A 19515-nucleotide genomic window follows, 5' to 3' on the forward strand; every position below is an offset into this window, starting at 1 on the left:
AGGCCACCCATAGTGTCAAAAGGGGAGTGATGCCCACAAACGCATCGATAGTCCGCGGTCAGCTTGCGTCGTCGTCGACGACGACTCCCTTGTGTGAGTCGGACGAGGCTGAAGACTCCTTCGCTGAGCAAGTTGTTTCTAAGTTCAGGAACTCGGTCCACTCAGAAAAATAACAGTGAAGACGGCGATGTCCCGAGATGGTGTACCCGATCTCTCCTCGCAAGCTCTCCCCACTGCTGACCGTGCACAACATTGACCGAGGCCTACACAATCTGATGTGATGTGGAGACCCACCGCTGTCATCCGTCCTCAGTCCTCAGTCTCCTCAAAGAAAGTCTCCGTCTCCCCCTCATTTTTTGCTGAAACCTCCCAGGCCCGAGGGAACATGTACCAATGAAGAAGCAGGCACCTCTGATCCAAACGAGTCAGCAACTACGAGACACACCTACCTGGGCTCCGCCATGGCCTTCACTGACCAACATCAAGGCTGCCGAAGAACACCTGGTCTGAAATCCTCCGTCCAGCCGATTCCGGACACAAGTAGCTTTGGCAGACAAATGTATATGAAAGTCTGACTCCCCGCCTTTGTCTCTGGGTCTGCCTGGACAGAGTTCGAAGCAGCCTGCAGACCTCGGACCTGACAGACGTATTATTAATTTGTTAAGCCTTCATCTTTAAGCTTGCGTCGAGGAGGTCTTCATTTCCTATATAGGCTCACCTGACAGACACAGGCTTCATAGTTTGAGGGCCCGAGCGAAAGGATACAAGAACCAACTCATCGAGCGAAAATGGCCAGAATCGCAGCTCAGGCAATCCCGTCCCTGAAATCCCAGATTGACGCTCTAACTTCGGACGCGACCGGTGCCCCAGGTGTGGTGTTCGCTGCCGTCAACAAGCAAGGCGAGTCGATTTTCGAGCATGCATCCGGCACGGTTGGGGTTGGCAAGAGCCAGGCCATGACCATGGACAATGTTTTTTGGATTGCGAGCTGTACCAAGATGATCACCGGCATCGCGTGCATGCAGCTTGTCGAACAGGGGAAGTTGGCGCTGGACGACGTCGCCCTGGTTGAGAAGCTTGCACCGGTAAGTATCACATCAGAAGAAACTTGGCTTAGCCTGTGCCTGGCGAAGGTAAAATCAAGCGGCCCTAACACTCCAGACTAGGAGCTCAAAGCCGTGCAGGTCTGGCAAGACGGCAAACTCGTACCAAAGAAGAGAGGCATCACGCTGAGGATGCTCCTTTCCCACACAGGCAAGCAAGCTAAGCTGGCAACAGCACCCGTGATATTGATGACGGCAAACCGAGTCTCTGATCTCTCTGACTGACACGGTTTTTCCTTCACAGCTGGCTTCGCCTACGCCTTCTTCGATGACCGTATCAACGACTGGGCCGGCCCGCTGGGCATCGACGAGTTCTCCGGCTCCTACCATGACTACCTGTCGCAGCCCCTCGTGAACCAGCCGGGCGAAGTGTGGGAGTACGGCATCAACATCGACTGGGCCGGTCAACTCGTCGAGCGAGCTAGCGGCTTGAAACTCAACGACTACTTCCAGCAGCACATCTTCGGGCCCATGGGCCTCAAGCACATCAGCATGTTCCCCTCGGACTCGATGAGGGCCGACCTGGCGTACATGAACGCCCGCGCGCCCGACGGGACCCTGTCGTTGAATCCCGACGGCCATCTCAACAGACGACCTCTCTTCGCAAAGACCAAGGAGGAAATCGACACCACCTTCCACGCCGGTGGCGCCGGGTGCTTCGCGCGGCCGACGGATTATGCCCAGATCATAGCTACGGTGTTGAATGACGGTGTTCACCCCGGCACTGGTGCAACGATTCTCAAGAAGGAAACTGTTGACACCATGTTTACGAACCAGGTATGTGTGTGTGTGTGTGTGTGTGTGTGTGTGTGTGTGTGTGTGTGTGTGTGTGTCATCACTTTACGGCGTGCTCTTCCAGTGTTTTTCGGGTTTGCTCTATTTTTTTTCGGCTGGCTGACACTGGTTCTTCGAACCAACAATAGATTCCAGAGATGCCAAACTTTGGTCGACAGGTAAGCGAGGATACTATAATATATTCCCTTTCTCTTTCTGGCAAAGAGGGAAATAATTGCGTATACGATACTTACTCTACGCCTTTTCTTCTTCTCTTTTGACAGGCCATCACCCCGCCGAAGCCGATGTACGCCAACGCTCTCCCAGAACTATACCCGGAGCCTCACGACATTCCTCAGGGGTGGGGGTTGACTTTCTTCCTGCACCTGAGGGAGTCGGCAGTGCACAGTGAAGGCACAGGGTGGTGGGCAGGCCGTAAGTTAACCTTTTGTTTTCTTTCTTTCCCACACACACCCACCCAGATATCAACAACATCTGCGTCTCCCAGTAGTTACAAAGTTACTGACATTTGTATCCAACTAGTTCCCAATCTCTTCTGGTGGGCTGATCGCAAGAGAGTACGTTACACCTTCCCTGGAGTCCCCTCGGCAGGGTCGTTCGATGCTTTTATTCCTTTCTTTCCGACAGAGCCTTCCCCCCCCCCCCCGGTACTGGCCTGACTAGCACCTCGACTAACGATACTCACCCCGTACTCCTAGGGCATCGGCGGCATCATTGCAAGCCAGATCATTCCGTTTGGTAAGTCTGCCGCAGTGTTTTCCTTTTTTGGAGCGTCACGTACATTCAAGGGCTGCCCTCGCCCAGTCATGTCGTGGAGATGCGCGTACTTATTCAAACGTGCTACACAAGAGCACCTACTACCCGTTTGGATGCGCCACGCGAGAGCACCTAATATCTGCGTATGCTGATGCCGATGCCAATGCTAATCCCTGTCTTTCTCGCGATAGGTGATCCCAAGATCCTCGGTCTCTGGGCCCAGGTTGAAGCCGGGATAATTCAAAATCTTCAATGAACGCGTCTCGCTCTCCTACACTGTCAGGTACAGGTCACGGTTTACAAGTGGTTAATTCGTCGACAGACGAGAAAAACTCTCCTTCTAGGGCTTGTGAGAACCGTGTCTGGGAGATGTGTTGTTGCTTGTCATATGCAGCTACCCCAGGCACCTACCTACATGGTCCCCTTAAGGTGCTTTCTAGGTCGCTAGCGGTACTTTGTACCTATGTAGGAACAGCCTCTGTCGAATTTATTGTCTACACCAAGCCCGGCACTTCCATCAATGTGCTGTGCACCTGTGTACCTGTTCAACTTTATCCGAGTCTACACCTCTGGTTTATTCCACAAGCCTCGTAACGTGGGAGACCAAGAGTGACAAGAGCTTCCAGCTGTCCAGTTCATCGGTAATGTTATAAATCGGAACAGTTTGAAATTGATACACATATCCATGCATGCAACTTCGTCCTTTATTGGTACATGGCATTCAACCCCATCTAATAATCAAGACATGGCCATTGACGGACAACCCTTGGTATGTATTCGTGACAGGGTCCTATACCTCCCGTGCAACGTTCTCATGCCTTGGACTCGGCATCTGCTAAGATCAATTCCAATAGCAGAACTGCGCTCGTCGACGTCGTCTTCTTGCATCGACTAGGATGCAATCCTTCAGTGCACTGCCAGACTAGACCATTCGAGGCAATACCCCGGGTGACTCCAAGGATTTCAATAATCCCATCTCTGGATTCAAAGACGCTCGAGAAGGTATAATTTTATAGCTGGCCACCTGGGTGAGAACTGTTCTGTTCGTGGATGTCACGGCGATGTCGATACAATCTAATCCACAATTTTGCCGTAGAACGGAATACCGAGCTGTTGAAGAAGAAGTCGAGCGTCCTTGTCACAGGTAGCGGTGGTGTGAATAGTGATATGCAGGCCCTGTTGAATAACCATTAGCTTATCATGACCATATGTAACAAGGGTGCCGTCAGGAAGGTTCAAACATACAGGAATCATCTTTCCAGGATAGGCGTCATAGTTGACTTCGATTTCTGGAAAGCCAGCAACGACTTCCGGGTTCAACCCAAACGAGAGATTTCCACTGTTATCTCCAGTCGTGGCGCGTACACCATTCCAATCCTTGATTCGCGGCAGAACGACATCAATCAACTTGCCAAGGAAGTGGTACATGTCCTCTCCCTTCAGGTCGACCGTCATACTGCACGGCTTACCCTTGATGACGCCCCATGTGGCTTCATTTGTTCTCGAGCGGTGGATCTCAGCCCTGTGGTTGGTGATGGCTTGCATTACCATGCCTGCTACGTGGAGGTGCGATGATCCCCTTTTCAACGCTTCTTTGACGTACGCGTGCACCGTAACCCGTTCAACCATGGGAACATTCCGGAATGTGATTGGTTTCCTCAGCAGACGCAGAACATCTCCACCACGAGGACCACGGAGGTGTCTGTTTGCAAAGTAAGGCGAGTCTCCTATCCACGGACGTAGGCGTGGACCTTTCTCGAGAGCACGGAAGCCGGGAGGGGTATGCTGGTAGCACATAGTCATGAAGTCTGGAGCGATGATGCTGTGGTATCCTTGCTCCAGTCGAGGAGTGGAAAAGGGACCGGGGACGAATTCTCGACTAGCCGGATCGGAGGGAGGGAGAGGCTGATGAGGGTGAAGAGGACCACGGTCATATTTGGGACTGCGGAACTGGTATCTTTATAGAACTGTCAGCGCTTTGTGGACTTTTGACCGCGCCGAGGAGAGTGGGAGAGATGCGATCTTACCTGCTAGGTGGGAGTTGTCGTCTTCGACCTTTCGCGACCTTGACAGGATCAAAGTCTTTTACGTGACTTGTCAGGTCTGTGGTTTGTGATAGGGAGGTCAGTTGTTCGAGCTCGGGGTCTGACGGTGCTGCGGCTGCTTGGGATGTGACGGATCTCCGTGACTGCAGACAACGATTGCAGATGGTGGTATTGTTCAGAGTCTTCCAGTTTCGAGCGAGGACCGTGGAAAACCTTGATGTTGCCATTTTGACCTCTGAAGGCGTCCTCGACCTGTGGGAGGTGTCGTGTGCGACCGTCGATGGTCGATCCTAGGGTAAAGCTCATCTTGCGAATGGATTTCACAAAAATTCCAATGAGGAACTCTAAACACGCTGTTTTAGGAATGACCTAATATGGTTAGTGCGGTATCTGCAATTACACCTTTCCTGTCCCGCTGCTTTTTGTCACGACAGGAACAAGAGTCGACAACTCTATCCGAGTACAATGCTCGCTTCTATTTGTTGACAGTCCAGCACCGACAATAGTTTCCAGTACCATCCATCGTTAGGCTCAATGCTCCTAAGTGTGCCTTTCATCTTGTCTCTTGTCTTAAAACCGCTGTGGATCTTTCATCCTGCGTTTGAAGCCCCAAGAAACGCCGTCCTCATTTTCGGTATTGCGACAGTATCCAACTGAGTCATTTCTTGTATGTACGCTCACCAGATTGCATATCCCTGGGAAGGGTGTATTTCATCAATGCAATTTCAGACATTTCCCCTCTTCCACCGACCCGTAAACCGCCCGGCTTGTCTTCGGCTGCTCCTTGAGTGTTTCGCGAACATCCGAAACATGACTGGTTTATCCACATGTTAAGATCCTGAAGTCTTCTCGCTCGATTCAAGATCATGGCTTCATAACTGCGGGGACGCCCTTCCAAGATTTTAGATGGCTAGGTTTCGATCTTTCACCGTGGTGTTGTAACCCCCTGGACTAGGCGAGGGCAGGGTTGAGCTAGCCTTTCCACGTGAAACCATCCGCCTTACTTGAGACAGCGTTTGCCTCATCAACGTCCTTTTTCCAAACAACCATTATGGTCGACATTTCTACCGCCCACTGCCGGCAATCTTACTATCAGCAAAGGTAGGCTCTTGTTGTCAGGCTGATACAGCCAACATCAGGTCACTAGATGGATTTGGTACCATCCATCAGCTGCTCCTCGCTCGCTTGCACGGTTATCGACGCCGAAGGACCACCCCCTAGAGCAATCTTGGCAGGACTACAGAAGCTTCCTCGACAAATTCGCCTTCAGGTTCGAGAGCAACCATCTTAGCAATCTTGGTCACTGCGCTTCAGCAGATACGTGGCTGACTACTTGGCAAAGCCGATGGGGGAATGAAAAGCTGAGGTAGGTATATAAGGTGAGTACGAATGCCACTGCACTCAGATATCAGCATTCTCATATCAAGCATCTTCTCTTGAATTCTCTTGTTCATCCGCTGGTCGGTCCATTCTTTTGGTCTCTGTTCGCGCGAGCTAGTCTCTCTTTCCACATTTCCAACTTCGCCTGTCACTCTTTACCTATACTCCAGCATTGTTCGAAGCAGCAATATGCATTTTCAAGCAAGTGCCCTCGCGGCGCTTATTGCGGTTGCCCACGCCCGGTTTGGCCAGGAGCAAATCCCGATCCCAGCAATTGCCGCGGTCCAAGGAGGTGACCCTGGTGAAGCACAAACCATCGCTGGTGCGGCTGTCAGCGACTTGCTTGCCGCCACGAACGCCTGTGCCAAACTCACGCGAGCCGATCAGATTATCGCGGAGCTAGGAACCGGAGCCGACTCCATTGCTGCTGCCATTGGGCTCGTTGCTGCTGAGAAGAACTTCAATCCATTTGTCCAGTCAATTCCTACCATCTGTAGCGATCCAACATTGCCGGCGACTGATGTCCTCCGTGGTATCACTCCCTTGATCGACCCAAGTGTTGTTGGCTCTGATATTGCCAATGCTCTTTCTGCTCAGACTGTAGCTACTCCACTGGATGCCACGGGGAAAAGCGTGGCCGACCTACTTGCCGAGAATGGATTCACCAATTTCACTACTCAAGATTCGACCGGCGCTACTGGGGCAGCTCCTGCTGGTAATTCGGCCGGTACTGGAGCAGCCTCGACCACTGCTGCTGCTGTCGCTACATCCGCTGCAGCTGTTGCATGTGGAGGCGCCGTTTCGACCACCACTGCTGCCGCCGAAGCTGCTACGACTACTGCGGCGGCCGCGACTGGTGGTTCGGCTGACACCTCTGGCGCCGACTTTGGTCTCTGCGAGCCTACGATAAAGTTCGAAGGCGGACTCGGCGGTCGCCCCGCCACTGAATTTACCTTCCTGCCGATCGACCCTCTGGTCGCAAAGGGACAACAGGAGGCCTTGAACCCTAGTATGTTTAAACACTCGAAGCATGATGCAAAGCTTGACAGGGCACTGACTATTTCTAGACATCATTACGAACCGTATCTGTGACCAACTGACGAATGTATGCGAGGCCAACGACGCAGCAAAGTCTCTCTGCCGCGATGCTCAGGCCCAGATCCAAGCCCTCGGTACCCGTGACAAAACCACTGCCGACACCTGGAACACTCTTTTGGGTTTTCCAGGAACCGTCACCAACCCGGATGGTGGTGCAGACTCCCCACCTGCCAAGATGCGAGTCGTTCGAGCATACCGTCGTGCCTAGAAAATATGCACACGAGTATAGTCTCCGTACTCTTTAAGAGTACGGAGACGGGGACTCGCCAGAGACGCTCCCGCTCATCCGCATTTGAGGGATGGATGGAGACTAAGTGTCTGAGGAGGACAGGAGAGATGAGACCCCATTTCTCATGGCGGTTCATTTCGGATTGATGTATAACTTAACCCATCGCCTGTGGCAACCATGATGTACAAATGAAGAACCAGAGTTTTGATGTGAAGCATGAACAATTTATTCCGTTGTTGTCCACCTGTGCTATGATCAAGCGGACCTCTTCACACGAACCGTTTGCGGCCGTCCGAACCGTCCCACTGTTTGTGGAAGCTTCGGCCGTTAGTCGCTGGACACTCAGTCAACTGACATAAATGAAAACACTCACCATGACTGCAGAGCATGAAGTAAGCGGTCGAAAGCGTCTCATATCGAAACGGCTACGATTCTGGCCTCAAAGATCATGATGCTAGAACCTAATGTATCACATCGGAACATTCAGCATATTGCCTTCTTGGACGTCACTGCCTTAAAGCAGTGTCCAAGGGCAGTAAGCATCATCCCTTCAAAAGACGCTCGACAACGACGCTCAATAGCAGGTATTCAAGACAAATAGAAAATGCAAGTCGCAGCAGGCACGACACCGTTACTGTAAGTAAATTCTTTTGTCGCGAGGACAAAAACATGTATAAACTATGTGCATCCTCGGCCGATACATTGGGTACCTTGACCATTGTCGCTCACTTTTTCGTTGTCGTTCTTTACAGTCAATCTAACAAAACCGCCCACGCTATAAAAACATCAAACTAGGTGACGGGCACCATACTGGTAGCCTCCGATCCCGCTAAGAGTCATCAATCAATCTCTTCTCTTGCCAGGCTTTCTTCGCCCCGGCATACAGTGTGTCGAAATCTCCAGAAGTCTCACACATGGACCTGAAAATTCCACCCTCCTTGTTGATAAGCTCCCATGGAGACGCATACTCTTTGACCTCGCCCTTATCAAGCACGAGGGCTCGGTCGTAATCAACAATGGTCGCCAGGCGATGCGCAATGGTGAGAATGGTATTATTCTTCAGCTCGCGCAAAGTGTCTTGAATCTTCGAGTCAGTAGCATAGTCGATCGATGCCGTGGCTTCATCCATTACCAAAACCTTTGGTGCTTTCAGCAATGCTCGTGCAAGACACAACAATTGTCGCTGTCCTTGTGAAAGGTTGGAACCCGATTCTGCAATAGGAGATGACAAGTCTCGGAAGATGTTCTTATTTTCCTTGGAACTGCTTGCGTATTGTGCGAAGGTCGATCCGGAGCTGATTGTGCCGTTTCCAGATATGGATGCATGACTTTCTGCAGGGGTGGAAGTGTCTCGAAGTGTAGGGGACCTACTCGAAACCTCATTTGGCGTCTCGGAGCCAGAACGTTGCGAGCCATCTGTAGGTCCGGAGATGAGTTGAACTCGCCGGAGTGCGGTGAAGACTTCCTCGTCTGTGAAGAGCTCAAATGGATCTAAATTGCTCCTCAAGGTTCCGCTGAACAAGGTTGGGTCTTGAGGAACAATTGTGATGGCTTCACGCAAGTCCTGAAGGCCAATGAGGCCGATGTCAACATTGTCGATAAGGATCTTCCCTTCTTCAGCTTCCAGGCCGCGAAATAGTGCCAGAGCAAGCGAACTTTTGCCGGCACCGGTTCTTCCCACAATTCCAACCTTTTGTCCAGGCTCGATGCGAAACGTGAGGTTCTTCAGTACAGGCTCGAGGTCAGGCCTATACCTCGTGGAGTATCCAACGAATTCCACACCTCCATGGCTTGGCCAGTTCGAAGGTGGTTGCGTCTCCGGAATCTGGGCAGGTGCCTCCTGTTCAACGTCAATGTATTCCTGAAGTCGCTCAACCGCATTCATGTTTTGTTCATTTGCAGCATATAGTCGTACCAGCCATAGCACATTCTGAGTGAATGTTATGGCATACGAAAGTGCAAGACCAGCAGCTCCGGGGTCAATCTTGCCAGCATTGAGAACGACAAACATCGCCGAAAAGCAAGACACCAATGCCCCAGCAATGTCGATGCGGAAGGCGAGCCATCGATTGGTAGCCCAAAGATAGATGAATGGCCGGTTATGAGTGTTGACTCGGATGTGACTCTCCTTAATGAATCGCGACTCGTCCCCGTAAGCTCGAATTGTAACAACACCGGACAAGGTCTCTCCGAAATGCTGGAAAAGAGGACTTCGCTGAATCGCTTCTATGCGCTTCAGGTCGCGTGACGATCGAACATAGAACAGGCCAGTCAAAACATACATAATCGTGATGAAGAAGCCAGGAATAAGGAACCCCGGAGTGATTGCCGAGATGAGCACCACGATGGTCAAGACAGAAGCGGCACTATGAAGCATGCCTATCGCGACGGGGGCGACCTCTTGATCTAAAGCCTGAATATCTTTGGAGAAGCGGTTGGTGAGTTGGCCAAGAGGTGTAGAATCGAAAAATCTGAATTTGGCGCGTAGAATGCTTGTCAGCAGCTTTTCATGCAGCAGCCAGGACGCACGTCTCGAGCCCCAGAAGAGGATCAATTCCCTGGAAAAGCAGATAAAGACGTATACTGCACCGATTACGGCGTAGATACCAAGATAGTACCACGCATCGACATGATAGAGTGATTCGACCATGAGAGTGCCGGCATTGGCCACAATCTGTGGAAGTTGGAAGAATGCGCCACCCAGCTTTGGAGATCCAAGTGCTGTTTGATGTATGCCTTGAACCACCGCATGGGTGGCGTCAGTCTCGCGCAGGTGATAAGCATTAGCCCACTGCCGGATCCAGAGGTTCGTGGCTACGGAGCCTAGCTGAGTAGCAATGAAGCCCCATGCAGCAAAGATCCAGTAGTACCAGGGGCCCATAGCCTGGAGATACATCTTGATAGTCGACCACTTGACACTTCCAGTTGCTTTGGCCTCCAGACGAGAATCGACAAACTCCTTTTCTGCTTTACTGAGCTTGGCTTTGATTCTGGCAGTATCTCTCACACGTGATCCCGGACTGATATGACCATTGCCTCCAGACAATTTCGAAGTCTCTTCCTCGAGGTTGGAAGAAACGCGTGAGGGCCCTAAGGATGCTGCTCTCGAGACCGGACGGGACTTCAGCAATTCCTCGCCGAGAGCACCACTATTAGCGACTTCTTCTGGCGTTCCTTGAGCGGTCACTTTGCCATTATCTAGGACAACAACATGACTAGCCAAAGGAATAGTCAAGGACACATTGTGCGAAACCAGAATGCAGGTCCGGTTCGCCATGAGAGTGCCGGTCAGTGCCTCTTCGAAGATGTGTTTCGCCGTATGTGCATCAACCGCGCTGAGACAGTCATCAAGCAACAAATGTTTGGAATTCGAGTAGATGGCTCTCGCAAGGGATATTCTCTGTTTTTGTCCGCCAGACAGGGTAATTCCCTTTTCACCGACCAAAGTCATGTCACCAGCATCGAGAATGTCTAGATCGCGCTCAAGAGCACAAATAGAGATGACATCGTGATAGCGGTCTTCATCATAAGGACTAGCGAAGAGGATATTTTCCTTGATGGTGGCATTCACAAGCCATGCTTGCTGTGCGCAGTAGGCCACGCTCTCGGTGAGACCTGTGGAGGGGTCTGGTCGTAGATCTTGACGAACTGAACCTCCTGGGATGTGAACTTGCCCACTAAGTAGCTGCATCTCACCGAGCAGTGCCATGAGCAACGATGTTTTGCCAGAGCCAGTTGGGCCCGCGATGACGCTGAGTTGGCCTAGAGGGAAGTCCACGTTCATGTTCATCAATCGGAAAGCATCGGCGGCATCGACCTCAGAAATGCTCCATGTCAAAGTTGCATTCTCGAGTGCGATCCGAGTAGTCGGCATACTTCTTCTCCGGCTTTGACGCAATTGGACATACTTTTCTGTTTCCTCTTCGTCCAAGAACTTTTCAACACGATCTATAGAAACTTTTGATTCCTGTACATGGGCCACCATGTCTGCAAGCTGGTCCAAAGGTATTCTCAGTAGAGAGAACATTGACAGGGCCGGGAAAGCAACCGACGGGACAAGAGGTCGCTTTTCAATCTGAGTGTAGATGAGGAAAGACGTGAATGTAATCAAGATGGGTACTCCACTCCAGATGGTAGCTGCACTGGCCCATAACACATACTTCCGCCACAAGGCCGACAGCTCAATCTGTCGTTTCTCGCTGACATTATTTTGGAAGCGCTGTTCCCAGGCGAAATACTTGATGATCCTGATATTTTGCAGAACTTCATTTGTGACGTGAATTCGGCCGTCCGTGGCGGCCATGATCCTTTTCTGCGCAGCTTGGAATGATTTAGCAATGTAGAGGTTTAATGGCAAGATGAATATCATCATGACGATGCCTGCAAAAGAGCTGTAGCCCAAAACCTTGTACAACAATGCCACCGCCATGACCAGTTGAACCGGAACTGCAGCCCACAAGAAGTGCAGGTAGGCACAGATGTCAGCCACTTTGAAGGAATCGATTGACATGAGGTTGATGATCGTGCCGTTATTAGTCTGAGTGCTGGAAATCTTCGATGGCGTAGGTCCGGCTTCAGGGCTCTTCCGAAGGCGCAGGCTTCTGCTTTTCAGCATTGACTTGAACCTGACGGAAAAGGACGCTTTGTCTTTGGGAGGAAGCTTCTCTTGTTCGGAATCAGTGCCGGCTGCTGCCTTTCTCCTGAGAGTTTTTGAATAGATCTCCCCAACAATGATGGCACGAAGTCGAACACAGACTTTCCTGCCGATCCACAATCCTTGCCCGTCACCAACGGCCTGCACTGCGCCAGTGGCAAAAAGAAGTACAACATACAACCATGCTGCGCTTCGTGGGACTCTGTCCGTATTCTCTAGGTATTCCAAGATGGCTTTCAAAAGGAGAGTGGGCAGAAACATGAAGACACTTGCCAACATACACCATGCGCCCTGAATGAGTAGATCCTTCTTGAAGTGCAACAAGAGCCGGACAGCAAGTGAATGTGCTTTTGCGATCTGTCGAAATTCGGCGAGAACAGTCTCAGCTTTATCGGCCAAAGCCACGTTCCAGACGTCAGCGAGATCAAGAGGCTTCTTGTAACCTTTCCACACGATCGGATCGACCCAGGAGAATGTCACGAGAGACAGTATGCTTGCCAAAGGTTCTCGAGATGGTTCGATATCGCCCTCATACTCCAGCAAGACCCCCTTATTTCCCTTTCGTGAACAAAGTACAGTGATCACCAACACACTCGTGATGCTGAATGACGCAATCGTCATGTGTTGCAGTAGTCGGTCAACGGGGTGTACAAGTACCGAGCGGAACACCCAGACGATGTTGAGCCATTGTATTAGGTACAGTGTTGCACTGTGACTCCATAAACTCTTGACCGGCGCTTTCCAAGTCGTGGTCGAGGCTAACAGCCGAGCTCCAGCGAGGATTGAAAGGTAAGTAGAGGCAACAGTTTCGGCGATGGCAGCGGTCTTTCGACGGGCCGATAAGTCGAAGATGGTGACAATGTTAACAGCCAGCTGAGCCAATACTAGCAAGAATTCCACTGTAACAAGCATGACTTCCCCGTTAGGTCTATCAACATCTGTGATGGACACGGCCCCGCGACTCTGCGTCTTCTGAAGGGTGAGCCTTGCCAGGGAATCTTCATCCTCCTCTTCATCGATCGAGGCTGCGTCATCGTCGATGTCGACCAGGATGTGATGGGCGGCTTTTCGATGTTGGGCTTTTAGTCTTTGGCGACCTATTTGAAGGAGCAAAACCAGTAGGGACAGTGCACATGCTAACAAAGGAAAGAGGGTTTCGAGGTAACTGTGTGACTCAGGGTCAGTGAAAAAGGTTCACAACAGAGGCGTCTAGAACGTACTCTGCCTGGAAACATGGTGTCAAGTCATCGACGCGCCAAACTGGTGGTTTGCACCTTGCAAACATGTTTCATCAAAATCTTCGTGTGTATGTCCAAGAACGTCCACCGCTGCTTCACCTGGATGCGGGGAAATCGGCGAGCATGTCGAGCAGAGGCAATAGAACGAACAAATCAGATAATATACAAGCTCGGAATGTACTGAGGATGGAATATTGGTACAGCTCGAGTAGAGCAGAATGTCGTCGAGACGGGAAGTAGAGACGCTCTTCTCGAGAAGCGGAAACAAAAAATCCGGGGCAGGTGCAATCGCATTAGTAGTGGGAATCGCAAGCCCGTGTACGTGTGGTCTTTGCCCTCTTTGACAGCCACAACAAACTTTGTATTGTAGCTAGTCTATCGTGTGGTGGTACGGCGCAGCGATATGGAAGTGAGTTGCAAGCCTCACCAGACTGCATTTACGCGGTGCTAAGGCACTTTTGAGTGGTTGTAGAGTACCTGAGCATTCAAAGCTCCTCAGTCCTCGGTCAACCAGATTGACCGACATTGACGCACAAACGCCACTTTCGGGTGAAGCCTCTTGTCATGACGCTGAGTCTATCAGTTAGTACTAATCCAACCTAGTTCTCGTATTCGTAGAGCAGCCTAAAAGCATAGGGAGAGCCAGTCCCGAATACAAGTATGGCCACCGTGTTAGGCAGGCCGAATGATGGTGCTAGGGCCGGTTAGGGGGGACACGCCCGGAGCCAAAGCCCAGACAGCCTACATGGGAACTCGTTGGGGGCGTTTGGATGCCGCTTTAGGCGGGACATGACACACTGACCGCTTCAAAAAGCCAATAAATCATCGTTGCTCACGAAAAAGCCGCAGTCTGGACTCGAGGCTGATGGCGATATCAGACCCTGGTGCTCCTACTCGTCGGCATCTCCCTCCACTAATCCTGCGATACTGCATCCCTACATACTGTCCTCAATATCCATCCGTACGGTACTCAAGTCATATTCGACTTCCATCTTTCCCTCTTCCGTGTCCCATCTCACATACGTCAAATCTTTGGGTGACATCTTACGAGAAGTGCTTACTCTTACCACTCTCCTTTAAGCCCCTGGCTCTACGCGCCTTGACTGCTGCTGTCACCTCTTGATTGACTTCACCATTCTGACGTCTACGGACACCGTCCTCCCGAGTCAGTTGCGACCTTTGAACTTTTTGAACAATGTACCTGCGGTGACAAAGTACTGCCTACCAAGTGACGACGCTCAAAGAAATACACAAACCCTATTCAACTTAACCGACGACCAGCCTACACCTACATTCACCTGCACGCCGCCTCCACAGCTCGACTACAAGATCTAACTATCTAATCCCGCATAACGAATTGTCTGGCGTTTCTTGTTCCAACCACACCACCATCCTACATTTACAGAGCAGCCCGGAGATGTCGTCCCAGGCTGTACTCCTCAAGGAGTACAAGGCTTTGCAGAAAGAAAAATGGGTACAGATTGATGTAAGTCAGATCGCCACAGGCTCCGTGAGGCCTGCGCTTATGCGGAACAGATCGATGAAGACAACATGCTACATTGGAACATTGCCCTGATGGTTGTCAACCCCGATTCTCTCTACTATGGTGGTTATTTCAAGGCTCAGATGAACTTCCCCAAAGAATATCCCTACAAGCCTCCGGGTCAGTAGAAAGACTGCAGCGGATGAAATTGGATTGTACTAACATTCCGCAGATTTCCGTTTCTCGAAACCACTCTGGCACCCGAACATCTATGCTGATGGCCGCCTCTGCATCTCGATTCTTCATGCGCCAGGTGATGATATCATGTCTGGTGAGACCGCCGGAGAACGTTGGTCGCCTGCCCAGAGAGTCGAGTCGGTCCTCATTTCGATCTTATCACTTCTGGATGACGCCGAGATTTCCTCTCCGGCCAACGTCGACGCAAGCGTCATGTTCAGAGACGACAAGGAGGCGTTTAAAGCCAAAGTGGCGCAGGACGTTGAGGCTTCGAAAAAGGACATACCCGAGGGTTTCGTCATGCCAACTCACGAGTCGACCAAGCCAGTGATTGAGAAGGTGGACGATGATTTCTGGCAAGACAGCGACGCCGAAGACGTCGACTTTGATGATTTTGGAGATTTCGATGACGATGCGGCCAACGGAAGTGAATCGGATCAAGAATTGAACAATGACTCTGAAGATGAAGAGACCTACGATGAGGACGAAGACGACACAGAGTACGCCAAGGGCAAACGTCGAGAAGATCGATTAGATTCCGACATGACCGAGCCGGATGTTTGATCGTGTCGAACGCGGCAAAGGTTATTCAGAATGTCCATGGCTTAGTGACGGGAAAGTTTCAACATCTCTCTCTGTACACACACCGCCCAGCATCGTCCTTTTGACCTTTTGTCTTTAATTTGATATACATTTACGGTTTCTCTCGGTTCAGCAAGGCGTCGGTGGGTTCAGCGAATCATAAGGCGCTAAAAGGGATATGGCGTTCCAACTACTAGACGTGGCAATTCGGGGCATGGATTGATATTCCTCGGTCTCAATTTTGGTTTTCTGCATGATATCCAAGGGGATTTCCACCGAGAGCTATCATATAGCATAAGGTTATTATCCAGAATCAATCACCTCACATTGACGTTATCAAGAGTAACCACAATTCTTTTCTTTTGATTTGTGGCACCGCATCAGTTGCTTGCTCAGTGTTTGTTTTGCTGTAGGCCTACGGTGCAGTCGGTAGAGGTTATCAAACCACTGGTGGTTGGCACTAAATCTACCTCAGGTACTTTACCTGAGGCTCGGTGATGGTTGCTGGAGGCATGAAAGGATAGCAACTACCTTAGGTATCGATGCAGGTAGGTACCTGCCTGACACGTTGCGGTGTGGGAGTCCTCCGTAGGGAAACTTGTGACGAGGCTCAGCCTCCTAATCTTGTTTTATCATCCACGCCCATTTGTGCCTTGTATCAAGGGTTTATTGGAAACTTTCGACACATTATTCAGAAAACTCGCATCTGGTATCTCGTGACGGAATGTTCGTTTGATGTAGCAAGTGCCCGGTGATCATCAGTCTCAGTCTTAGCTTTAGCCTCGTCGTCATAGCGGTGGGTGGGGCGGGCCCTTCAGGGCATGCACGCGACGACGCATTCCCTTTTTGGTTTATCGTTGTTGAGGTCCTTGAATTCATGGTCCGTCAGTTGTTGGTCTGTTGGGTTAATACGTTACGACGGAATGGGGGTTGGTCGGCATCACATACATACATACATACATACATGCATACATAAATACGGGAACGTCAGATACATATCATGCCGACGACGTCGCATCAATCAGGCCCAGAATCTCCTCGACACATCTCGCGGGCTGCTCCTGATTGACCCAGTGCCCGGCCCCGTCAACGAGCACTGTCCCTCTGTACATTCCCCCTTTCACACTTTTGCCCGTCTCCATGGCCTCGACGGCGCCGGGTTCCTGGAAGGTGCCCCAGTCCTTGCTCCCGGAGACGAAGACAGTCGGCACGGAGAGTTTCGCACCGCTCCACAGGGTCATTTCGGCGGCGATCTCGCGCACCGTCTGGATGCGGTACCAGTTCAAGCCGCCCTGGAAGGTCGTGCGCGCCCACTCGTCCGCATAGACTGCCAGCTCGGGGTCCGGGAGCCATCGTCCTGCGCGGGCTGTCACGACGTCGGGGTCCTCGCTGGCCATGTCGCGCGCCACGGCCTCGCGCATCGTGTCGGCCAGGTCCATGACGTAGTACCGTGGCATCTGGGCCAGCGCGGCCGCCGTCCACCCTGCGAGTGCATGCGGGGAGTTGCCGTCCCAGTCGGCCGACTTGAGGTGGAAGTAGCCCCGAAGAAAGTCGTGCAGAGCGCTGCCGGTGGGATAGGTCATCTCGGCGTTGGACCCCGGCGTGCAGTAGTACCACTTGTAGTGTTTGCGAGGGCGGGCGAGTTGGGCGAGGGCTGTGTGAATGTCGACTTCGCCATATTTGCCTTTGCCTTTTGACTCATCGCCTCCTTCGTTGGCCGGTGCTGCTGCCGCTGATGGAGTGGTGGTAGTACTAGTTGTAGTAGTAGATTGGCCATCGTAAGAGGGGGACGTGTTGAAGGGCAGAGACGGTGGACCTGCGAAAGGATGAGACATCAATACGAGACGATGAAAGATGTCCGGGCGGGCGAGCGCGCAGTACGTTGCTGTCACGGCGCCGAAGTCGTGCCCTACAATGGCGGCGGCGTGGGTGTAACCCAGTGCGCTAACGAGCGTGATCGTGTCCTTGATCAGGGCCGTTGGGCTGAACGACGTAGCGGCCAAAGGCTGGCGCGAAAAGGTTCGACCATATCCGCGCTGGTCGAAAGCCACAGCGTGGTATCCCTTCGCTGAGAGCAAGGGAAGGATCTTGCGCCAGGAATATGCGATCTCGGGAAACCCATGGCACAAGATGATCAGGGGTGGTTTGGTGTTGGCGGCGGCAGAGAGTCTTGAGGGAAGGGACTCAAGAACGTGGAAAACGAGGCTATGAGGACTCGTGTCGACGAAACGAGAGGTTACACCCTCGGGTAGAGGGAGAGGAGGGAGTGAGGTCGGGTCAGGGGAGGTGGAAGGGGAGTCTTGATGTGTGTACGCCATCTTGATGCGACGAGAGGTGCTCGGGATCAAGGGAATGTCACGAAAATAATACTTGCGGGAGGTTTATATGCTTCTTGTTGATGCTGTGAGATGTGGTGAGTCACAGTGAGATGCAATGGGACTCTGCTCGAGCCGTCCATGGTGTAAGTCCAGGTTCGAGGGTAAAAGTAGAGTGGATGATAGATGGACCGAGGTTCTTTTGATGGGCAATACGAGCGGGCGATCGTCGCATAGGTGCATTATGTACCTCCACATACTGAAGGACACCTCGTTTTGGCAATCTTCTGCGAATAAACATAGCGTAGCTTCAGAAAGCATAAGGCCAGATCGGCGCATTCACATATGGCCAGAACGGGGAATGAAGAAGTTGTGCATAGACCTGATTTGGGTGCAGAGTCCTGATGTGGCATAGTTTGGTTTGGTGCGCAGTCCTCATCCAGTGCGACCCGCTTCATGTTGTTATGAACTCCATTTTCCTATATCATATCTGGCCTCCAGTATGGGTATTTGTAATCTGTGCATGACACTTGTTTGCACAAATACCGGAGAGCAAATCAACTGCTATTCAACTGTCACCACGCGATGAGCCCTTGTCCAGCACACGCGTGCCGCCTGAAACAACTTCGAAATCCCACTCGGGATACTTTCTAGCATGGCAGTGCCCTCTTCGCATTCCGAACATAGTTTCGATTGTCCCCTAGAATCGGAGTCGTAGTTACAAGACTCGCACGGGCGGGTTCATCGCGGACGTAGAACCTCCTTCGTGCTCTCTGCAACTGCGATTATCTCCGCCCCAGCACCGAGGATACTGCCGGCCTGCCTCGATGCCAGATCATAGTGATAACGGCATAGGTCTCTTCCAGCTCGACTTGTGTGTCCGATCTCAGGGCGACTTCAGGGGAGATGATTGTTCGAGCAATGTCTTGAAAATGCTCCAATAGTGCACCGAGGGCCATTGTCATTGTGAATAATAGGGTCGTTGCGGATGAAATTTCTCTGTACCTTGTCGGCGTAAGTTCCAAGATTCGCTGCGAGTACAAACTCACGCTTCAAGTCTCCATCACTGACCCTCCTGGATTCATCTCGTTGGGAAACAAAACGTGGAACAGATTGGATAGAGGTAGCCACTGATATGGAACCCCAGCAGCTGTGTTAACTGTCATGTTCGAGCCTCCTCAGAGGTGTTTGGATTAGCATAGGATGCGCCCATGCTAAAGTTGGGTGCAACTGTAGCAACCTATGTGCCACAACATTCGCTCAGCGAGACTTTCGGGCAACGAATATTGGAAGTCGCAGGGAAAAGTGCACATAAGCAAGACTTTAGCCTCCCAGCAACCACTATCGTGCACAGATTGGCGCAGTTTCCAAACTCTGGAAAGCGATGCTATGATCGCCGCTCAATACTTGGATTCGGAGGAAAGCTGTGCTGATATGTCATGCGGCGCATCCAGTGCTTTCGCCTACGGTGTAACGATTTCGCCAGATTCAACGGTTCTGAAGTCAGCCTTGGATACCAAAGTCAAGATGGTACGTAAGGCATTGAGAACGGTGCTGCTTTGTGGTTTGTATCCGCGAATGTCACTTCAGCTGATGGCAT

General features: G+C 51.5%; 6 protein-coding genes across 6 annotated transcripts; 3 read left to right on the plus strand and 3 right to left on the minus strand.

Annotated features, from left to right (window-relative positions):
* Positions 1-788: 788 nt before the first annotated feature.
* On the plus strand, positions 789-2388 carry PV08_01174 (uncharacterized protein; the record flags this gene model as incomplete). Its single annotated transcript, XM_016375539.1, has 5 exons — positions 789-1089; positions 1348-1880; positions 2027-2056; positions 2162-2312; positions 2360-2388. The coding sequence occupies 5 exons, from the start codon at positions 789-791 to the stop codon at positions 2386-2388; spliced, it is 1044 nt and encodes a 347-aa protein (XP_016240815.1).
* A 1340-nt stretch (positions 2389-3728) lies between these two features.
* PV08_01175 (uncharacterized protein) lies at positions 3729-4926 on the minus strand (the record flags this gene model as incomplete). Its single annotated transcript, XM_016375540.1, has 3 exons — positions 3729-3830; positions 3900-4611; positions 4682-4926. The coding sequence occupies 3 exons, from the start codon at positions 4924-4926 to the stop codon at positions 3729-3731; spliced, it is 1059 nt and encodes a 352-aa protein (XP_016240816.1).
* A 1342-nt stretch (positions 4927-6268) lies between these two features.
* On the plus strand, positions 6269-7385 carry PV08_01176 (uncharacterized protein; the record flags this gene model as incomplete). The annotated part of the gene is made up of 2 exons (XM_016375541.1): positions 6269-7088; positions 7147-7385. 2 exons carry the CDS (start codon positions 6269-6271, stop codon positions 7383-7385), a joined length of 1059 nt encoding a protein of 352 aa, XP_016240817.1.
* Positions 7386-8235: 850 nt separating this feature from the next.
* PV08_01177 (uncharacterized protein) lies at positions 8236-13345 on the minus strand (the record flags this gene model as incomplete). Its single annotated transcript, XM_016375542.1, has 2 exons — positions 8236-13225; positions 13281-13345. The coding sequence occupies 2 exons, from the start codon at positions 13343-13345 to the stop codon at positions 8236-8238; spliced, it is 5055 nt and encodes a 1684-aa protein (XP_016240818.1).
* Positions 13346-14715: 1370 nt separating this feature from the next.
* Positions 14716-15582, plus strand: PV08_01178 (uncharacterized protein; the record flags this gene model as incomplete). The annotated part of the gene is made up of 3 exons (XM_016375543.1): positions 14716-14784; positions 14835-14961; positions 15014-15582. 3 exons carry the CDS (start codon positions 14716-14718, stop codon positions 15580-15582), a joined length of 765 nt encoding a protein of 254 aa, XP_016240819.1.
* Positions 15583-16598: 1016 nt separating this feature from the next.
* On the minus strand, positions 16599-17918 carry PV08_01179 (uncharacterized protein; the record flags this gene model as incomplete). Its single annotated transcript, XM_016375544.1, has 1 exon — positions 16599-17918. The coding sequence occupies one exon, from the start codon at positions 17916-17918 to the stop codon at positions 16599-16601; it is 1320 nt and encodes a 439-aa protein (XP_016240820.1).
* Positions 17919-19515: the final 1597 nt, after the last annotated feature.

This window comes from Exophiala spinifera (genome assembly GCF_000836115.1).
Source record: "Exophiala spinifera strain CBS 89968 unplaced genomic scaffold supercont1.1, whole genome shotgun sequence".
NCBI classification, from domain to species: Eukaryota; Fungi; Ascomycota; class Eurotiomycetes; order Chaetothyriales; family Herpotrichiellaceae; genus Exophiala; species Exophiala spinifera.